General features: G+C 31.9%; 1 protein-coding gene across 1 annotated transcript in view; it reads right to left on the reverse strand.

The window, feature by feature from the left end:
- The window catches only part of LOC128192556 (neurogenic locus Notch protein-like), a 90,743-nt gene extending 84,714 nt beyond the window's left edge, over positions 1-6,029 (reverse strand). Inside the window, exons 1-3 of the mRNA XM_052865340.1 lie at positions 5,828-6,029; positions 2,035-2,237; positions 727-917 (exon numbers count right to left, since the gene is read on the reverse strand). Coding sequence (XP_052721300.1) covers positions 727-917; positions 2,035-2,237; positions 5,828-5,932 — 499 coding nt within the window. The 5' untranslated portion in view covers positions 5,933-6,029. The remainder of the gene's footprint in view (positions 1-726; positions 918-2,034; positions 2,238-5,827) is intronic.
- Positions 6,030-9,383: the final 3,354 nt, after the last annotated feature.

Here is a 9,383-nt window from a genome sequence, read left to right on the forward strand (position 1 = left end):
ATATTTTTATATAATTTGCCTTGTAACACCAATGACAAAAAATTTTTGTACAAGCATATATCTCATCAAATTCATTGTTTTTAAAAGAGAACTTGTTAAGGATCATAGCAGAAATTAAAATATGAATGTTGTTTTGAAAATTAACGGTGATTTTTGGATAAAACATCAATATTATTGAAGATATTGTAGGTTAAAGACGTTGGAAAAATTTAATGACAACATAAATTCACTGAAATCTCATAAAAAATGATATTTTTTTTATACTTTAAACAGTAAAATTGTCAATTTATTTGTTCAACAATAAAGGTTAAAGTTTCTAAAATCCAATGGTACTGTATATATTCCCCAGAACATTAATTTCCCCCTTTAAATTGACACTGACGCAAAAGGCTGCATATTTTGATAATGACCCATATATATATATATATATATATATATATATATATATATATATATATATATATATATATATATATATATATATATATATATACTAAGTCGTACATTCGATGTATTTTAAACGTCGTTGGAATGAGATAATAAGTCGTTCGTATGAGATGATAAGTAATCAATAAGAGATTATGTGTTGTACAAAAAAAATGATTTAGACCGTACGTGCGAGGTGTTAAGTCGTAATAAGTGCATATTAAAATATAAACATTGTATGACCCCATGTCTGAGATGATTAATAGAATTGAAGACCACAGAACAAAATGTATCTTTTACCTGGGATGTAAAATGTTAAATCAGACAACGAACATATCTGAGATAATATTATAGTAGAAGCCACAGATGAAACAGGTGATTGGTTTATTTTCCCAGTATCACTTCGTACACTTAAATCTACGGTCATTCTGAGGCTCCAAGAACCTTGTGAACCAGGATGAACAAGGGTAATCCAAACACTGCTGGAAAATCTGAAAACGCAAACTTTGATAATGGTAACAGCAATATATGATAAGGAATGCATTCCTTCATTTACAATTTTCCAAATAAACATCAATTTAACATAAATACATACTAGTTATATGCAACGTACATTTAAACATATTTTAACTTTCACCGTGTAAACACCACCAATCACTACATTTATCACATTGCCAAACCCACAGTTCTGTAATTTTGATCTGAAGAAGTGATTACATCTTTATTAAAAAAAAATGTATTCCGTCAGTTCTATACACTTATTTAAAGCAATATTCTCTTTTGCTTTAAAAGTAGGCTATATACTAAGCTCCTTTCACAAAAGTAGCACCTTTTTACCCGAAAAATTGCTACATTCCGAGCAAGCTTTGTACAACACACTTCGAAAAATAACACACTTTGAAAAAAAAACCAAAGTGCGTTAAATCTGTGACCAAGTCGTCGCACTTTGAAAGAAATACTATTTTTCAAGGTGTTTGATATGGTCGATATTAACGCACTTTGAAAAAAAAATATTGTGCAGGGTCTAGTCGAAATTGTCAAGACCCTAAAATGGTTTCATGGACTGTTATTTCAAAAACTATTTTGAGCAAAAGTAAATTTTAGTTTGTTGGAGCTAGAATATTTGCATTTGTTTATTCATTTACATGTATATTATATATACTCAAACAACTATCGATATTTTCAAAATTATCTAACGTATAACATTTCCTACAATCATATTTCAATTTGCATGATAATAATAAATTCAATCTAAAATAAATGTACATAACTGAAAAAATGATTTCATCATAAATTTATCGAAGTTTTATTTCATTAGACCACTTTGTTTTCCAAGACCGAGCTACAGGTTCTGTTGTCCAATGGTTTATCAATCGACACTTTTCATTCAACACATTCACATTAAGATGGTGCCATTGATATAAAACGCTCACTTTTTAATGATGAGGTGGAAACAGCCAGTAGAGTGGAACCATGCTAAAAGGTTTCAATGTGTCAGATTTATGAAACCTTTTAGCATATGTTACAAATCATTAATTGTTTTCTTATACTACTTCTGACTTACGCATTTTTTTGTACTTGATACGATATGTACGAGTATATACTAACTGAAGAATGACGGGTGTTGATGTAGAACTGATATCAAATCTAGTGACTCCTTCTAAATCCGCCCAATTTTCAGAGGAACTGTTATCCTTGCAATATCCTATCATTGTCACACTTCCTGTGCACCCACCAACACAACTCAGTGTGTCGCTTTGAGGACCCGGGCAATGTGAGGACACATAGAAGACACGATGAGTGATGATTATCTATAGAAGGAAAAAACAAAATCAAAATTAACATGAGTTTAGTTTCAATTTAAATATTTTCAATAAAGTTCTACCAATCAGTTAACTTAAAGATGACTGAAAAGACAGTCAAATGACAAAGATTTTCCATTAAGTCACCTTTCCATATCTTTCAGTACATGTAACATCCAGTTTATTGAAAGACAGAGCTTTAAGTTAATATATAAATACTTAAGATCATTTTTTAATTCACACGATGAATCCAAATTATTATACCCCCCGCAAACAAAGTTTGGGGGGGTATATAGGAATCACCTTGTCCGTCCGTACGTCCGTCCGTCCGTCCGTCCGTCTGTCTGTCTGTCTGTCCGTCTGTCTGTGCAATCGTGTCCGGTCCATATCTTTCTTATGGAGAAACATTGGAAGTTCTTACTTCACACAAAGAGTGCTTATGACCTAAGGGTGTGTCATGACCTTGACCCAAGGTCATTCGGGCAAGGTCAAGGTCACTGGCAGAAAAAATGCAAAATTCGTGTCCGGTCCATATCTTTCTTATGGAGAAATATTGGAAGTTCTTACTTCACACAAAGATTGCTTATGACCTAAGGGTGTGTCATGACCTTGACTCAAGGTCATTCGTGCAAGGTCAAGGTCACTGGCAGAAAAAATTCGTGTTCAGTCCATATCTTCCTTATGGAGAAGCATTGAATGTTCTTCACAGAAATATTGCTTATGGCGTAAGGGTGTGTCATGACCTTGATCCAAGGTCAATTCAGGAAGTTCAAGGTAATTGTTTCGAAAATGCTAAATTTTGTCTGTCATTTCTTGTATCAATGGAAATATTAGAAGCTAAAATTTGACACAAAGCTTGCTCTTCTCAGGCCACATAAAATTATTTTTAGATTTTCATCCCCGTCTCTCTGAAAATGGCCTGCCTCGATTTTTATTTGGAAAAAAATGTGTGGAAAAAAAATTTCGGAAAAAATCGTGCTCAGTATACCAAAAATTCAAAATGTTTAAATATTAAATGGCTGCTTGACATGTGGATTTCGTTTGATTCGAGTTTGATTTGAGTCATGGTTGTTAATGGAAGGATGCAAATGTCCTCATGCATTAACAGTTAACTTAAAATAAAATGGAATTAAAGGATAGAAATTGGTTTGTTTACTCCTATTAGCATTAACAGTTTTAAAAAAATAGAGCAGTTGTTATTTATAGAAAATGGTCAGTGAAATAGATTCATCCAATATTTTCTATAATAGCAAAAATACATGCATTAAGATTTTTTTCTTAGCGGGGGGTATCAATTGTGAGCTTGCTCACAGTACCTCTAGTTGTTACTCTATTTACTTTGCCATATTTTCTTCATGACATAACGTAGACATACGTGTAAAAGCATTATAGGAAAAAATAAATCAGCACTGCTTTATCTGATCTGCAACTTTTTGGATTGAATTTGTTGCTATTGTTGTTCACTTGATGAATATTGTAGGACACAGAAAAAATATTTGTTTAAATTTACTTTCGATTGAATATACATGTACAGATATAAAATTCCTGATTTAAAATGAAATCTGAGTTTTTTCTGGGTTTTTTTTTTACCTTTTCCAATATTTAAACAATTACTTCCACTAATTTTCTTAAATTATTACAAAAGTGCAGTATTTTTCACCTACTCGGTCAAACATTATTTAAATTACATTTATGAATAAGAACCTACCGAGTATTTTCTCCTCTAATTCTCAAGAAAATAACTTGTTATTTATACTGCGACGTAGTACATTTAAAGTTTAAGCTATAAATGCATAAATACCTCAGCTTGATAACATTATTTTGCAGTGTATACTTTAAAATGTATTATTATAGTGCCATGTAGATAAATTTCTCCTAACTAAAATTAATAATGTTAAAGCATCTAATTTTATACTTTTATTGTTTACTATGCATTGATTATCCCGTGTTCGATTGAAACTTATAGCAATAGTTAAATTGAAGACACAAAAACTGAACGTAATGACGCAATGATTGCTTCCAAAAACAGGAATCAACTCAAATATATGGGAAAATCGCCCATATTTCTTTATAAAGTATGTGTATTGAATGAAACTTAAAATAATTTGGGCCTTTTTACCCCCTTTCATAAAAACTATTTGAAACATTTTTAAGATGGATGTAAATATCTACAGAACATTCTTTCTTTGGTGGTTCGTACTAGGTATGAAAGTAGTGGTCCTTTTAAATAAAACTGATATAATCTGCATTTAATTTAGCAATTGTTGTAACATTGTTCATATTTTTTTTTAATTCAGAAAAATTGACTACAGATGAAATTTGATTAAGTCTAAAAAGAATGCAATGGGTGTGTTTTAAATTCTAGACATCGGTAATTTTGCAAAGGTTAAGGACTACGGTTAACAAGCAAAGTCTAACTTCATTGATCAGTGGGACATCAATAGGAGATAGAACTGCAATTATTTTTTTTCCAATTGTATTAGAGAACCTCTGAAGGTATTCATAATAAGCGTTAGAGGGCACCTAAGACCCCTACAAGGGTCGGTTTAGCTCAGCAGTATTTGTCCTCAACCTAATCCTAGTGTTCCCAAGTTCCTGTTGTCAATCTCAAGTGAGATATAAACCCCTGAAATGAGCCAGAACCCCTGGGAGCCACTTGTTGGTACTCCTACAGACCAAATTTGAGACCGGGGAATAGTAGCCCCATATGCCCCCTACACTGCTCTGTTATTTGTTTGATGCACACTTCAAAGATAAGGAAGATAATGGACCACTTTTCACGCCTATATCATTGTGAAATGCTAAAATATGACAAAGTTCGGGTGAGCTAAGTAGTCTTTTGTATATATTTCAAAGGTTCACGTCAAAACATGGCTGACGTAAAATAATCCCAAATTCATAATTAATTTCTTTCTTTTTGGTTTGCGAATGAGGCTAGTCTTTAAGTGAAAATAAAATCCTAATGTAAATTGTCTGACCGTCCCACTTTAGTAATAATACGAGGATTTTTATGATTTTCGATGCATGTTATTTTCGGAAAAGAGTAAACAGTCTCGGAGATCAATTTTTAAGCATACGTATATAAAAATACCAATATTCAATTGAATTCAGTAGACACAAACACATTTATAAATTTTTTATAAACTTCACTACCTCCGAAGTTGTCATTGCTCAGAGAAATTATTCAGGCATAAATTTTCTTGATATTAATTAAAATATGCCGGTGATAAAGTAAAATATAATTTTCTGGTCGAGTACTCTTAGTATATTGATGATTTCCTTATTGGCTGCTAGCTTCTACGGGCTTAGTGGCTGCTGTTAGAGCCTGGTGTTTCTATTAGAGAACAATGCTGTCCAAAGAAGGAAAATCTGTACATATTGACAAGGGACAATGAGTTCAGAGAGTAATCTATTTAAAGTAACAAGACAGCCATTGATACTGATAATTTCAACAACTACATATAGTACTTGACACTGTCATGTTTTAAAACAAACCTTATGTCTGCAGTAATTATGAACTCGGTAAATTGTGATTTTATGCGTAAAAGTAAGCCTATCTTGTATGTCTTTTTATTAAATACATGTACATGAACACATACCTGGGTTTCATTTACCGCCTTCCATGTTAGCAATCCTCCTCGAAAATGGCTCGATAGCACACACGGAATTAGAGCAAAAAACGTTAGTGTAGGCCAAATATACATACTGGTTTTACATGAAGAAAAATGTTCACGTATTTTGCATCTTTATTCTTTACTCCGCCTCATAACTAGTTGGTCTTTGCTAGGAATCATTAAGATTTGTTTATTAAGCTTCCTGGTTTGGTTTCTTTATACAAACCCGTTCTGGATGACTGAACAATCTATGTACAGCCCTCTATTCAGGCAGTGATTAAGCATGTAAAAAAAAATGTATTCAATTTCCTAAGACTTGTTTTGCCGAATTGATATAGATTCCGTGCGTGTTTTTAAATAAGCAGAAAATATTTATATTGCATTTAAAATTATAATTGAATATGGTTGCCGTGAAGAAATGCTCCTTATATATGTAGATATGTATTCTTTTAAACTACCGTCCAACAAAAAATCGGTGATACTCCGCCTGTATTAATTGTCAAATTACAGTTATGCACAATGCTTGTTTACCGTGACGAGTTGGTTATAAATGTCACTGATTTCTAACGATCATTTGAATGTTAAATTAAACCAGTAGCATAATCAATACACATGTGTATAAAGCAACAAACTTTATGATTTATTAATTCGTGTTTATTTTGGCCGGTGTAATGAAGAATAATGACCCCCGTAGAATAATGACCGGGGGTCATTTTTCGACGTAGAATAATGACCCCCCCGGTCATTATTCTACGCAGAAAAATGACCCCCCGGTCATTATTCTAAGTAGAAAAATGACCCCTTTGCCTGAAGAATAAGTGTCATTTTCATAAAAATGAGCACACTCCACATGAAGAAAAGTGACCCCTGTAGAATAATGACCCCCCTGTAGATTAAAGTTTTTCAGTATATTTTTAGTATTTGTGAAATATTCTTTACACTATTGTAATTTTCACTGCTGCAGTTTACAGAAAGTAACAGAAATTATAATTCATATTCAAATAAACTTAAAGTGAAAGAAGGGGTATAGCTTAGAAAATAAAAATCCTTCCATTATAACAAGACATTGACGTATTGCATCGGGGTATGGTTGTCATCTTAAAGGGGCATGGTCACGATTTTAGTCCAAAAAAAATTTCCGATCTTAATGCTTTAGTAAGGCATTTTTAATAGGCAACCAAAATTTGAGTGTTATTCGTTGAGTTATTAGCAAGTTAAAGAGCTTGCAATTCTTTGCTATGTAAACAAAGCGTTTGTTTACATTTTGAATGCTGAAGTGAACATTCTAATTTTAGACATAATGAATGTGTTAAACGTAAGGAACTGTTTATTTATGCTTAAAATGAATAAGAAGACCGACAAATCAGCTTGAAAAAGAACTGGTATATTGAACCTATGTAAAAAACAGGGCACGAGCCTTGTTTACATGACAAAGAATTGTGAGCCCTGTATCTTGCTCATAACTTTACAACTAATCCTCAAATTTCATTTGATCAGTAGAAATGCTTTCCTTAAGCATTGAAAATAATGAAAACAGAAAAATAGAATTTGACCAAAATCGTGGCCATTCCCCTTTAACAATTACATTTACATATATCTATGGTGTTCCGATAGGGCCACTCCGACCATAGGGCGAAGATGCGAAGTTGCAAAGGCGATAGTGCGAAGGCGAAGGAGCAAAAGTGCGAAGATGCGACGACGAAGCGCGAAGATGTGATGCCTAAAGTGCGAAGGCTTAGGAGCGATACTACTATCGCTCCTTCCCAACTTCGCACTCTTGCCTTCGCATCTTCGCACTTTCGCCTTCGCCTTTTTTGATTGCATTCAGCAAGTCTCGGTCGATTACATAGAATTTAATGCTAGCACCGTACTCGCCAAGGTTTTTCGATTAATCCAGGCTATTATTGGTACGCATGCGCTAGGCCATCGAGCTTACTATGAATGATTATAAATATTTTAATGTGTACATGTGACATATATGTTTACCAGTGCTGGCTATGCCTAATCATTATATACTCCACATAAAATTTAATGTCCACCATAATGTGTACATATGCATTTCCAGACTCCTGTCACTTACCAGCCGTCTTTTAACCGTTGACCGAGCACAGTAACATTCTAATTTCATTATGTGACACTTCTTGCTCATGCATGGATCTTGAGGGGGGAGAGGGGGTCCGTCCCCTGGGAAAATTCAATATTGATAATTTCAAGCAGTAAAAGGGGAGAGGGGGTTCCGGACCCCATCCCCCTGGATAATTTTATTTTATTAATTTTATGAAAATAAAATTTCCAAAATATGCCTCGAAACACTTAAACGATAGAGAGCTCCGTAATTATAAAACATAGGTAATCACAGATTACAAAGCTCACCGAGACGAGGCATCACCTTTATAAGGCATCACCTTTATGAGACCACCTTTATCATATTATATGAAAACCATTCTTTATGATCTTGGATATTCATGGATTCTGTTTTGACACATTATCGTATATCATCTGTTAAAAATTGTATGATAATCATATGATCATATGTTAACCAATACAATAATATAAAATTAAAAATTGCATCCTATCATACTTACAATATATATCATATAATTCCATAAAATACCGTACAAAAATTGTTCGATATGATATTGTAACGTATAATACAATATCATTAAACATAATACAATATAGTATTATATGAAACAATATCATATTGCAATAATACATCATAACATTGACACATGTGTTATTATATTGTATAATATAGTATGATATTGTATTGTATGATACTCTATTATATTTGATAAATAATATGATATTGTAATAAATGATACAATATAATTTGATACAACATTGTATTATATCAAATGATACAATATCATTGGATAAAATAAAATATTATACAATACAGTTACGTGTATATTATACATATGTATCATATGATACAATAATATATATAACAACATCATAAAATACAATTTCATGTGATATGATAATATATCCTATAAACCAATATTATATTATACAATATCGTATGATACGATATGTCATAATATTACAATATCATATATACAATTTCATTTTATATAACTCTATATTACAAAAACCAATATCATATCATACACTACTGTATGATACAATATCATAGAATATACAATATTATATCATAGGTAGCAATATTATAAATTGCAATATCATATGTAATAGTATCATGTGATTAAATAATTGATTAATAAAACAATACAATATTATACAATATTGTATCATAATATACAATACTATACAGAACAATATCATGATATATCATATCATAAAATAAAATAAAATGATACAATATTATATCGAATCATATAATGTTTTACAATATAACATATATTATTATATTGTATCCTATTAAACAATAGTGTTTCATAGCATACAATACTATATCATAGGAATCATGTTATATCATTTAACAACAACCACATCTATATATCAAGCAGGTTTGAGTGAGGATGGAGATTTCTTTAGCATCCTTGATAAAGGAGATCAGGCTCTGCAGCTGAAGCAA

The sequence above is a fragment of the Crassostrea angulata genome, chromosome 1 (assembly GCF_025612915.1).
Source record: "Crassostrea angulata isolate pt1a10 chromosome 1, ASM2561291v2, whole genome shotgun sequence".
Taxonomy (NCBI): Eukaryota; Metazoa; Mollusca; class Bivalvia; order Ostreida; family Ostreidae; genus Magallana; species Magallana angulata.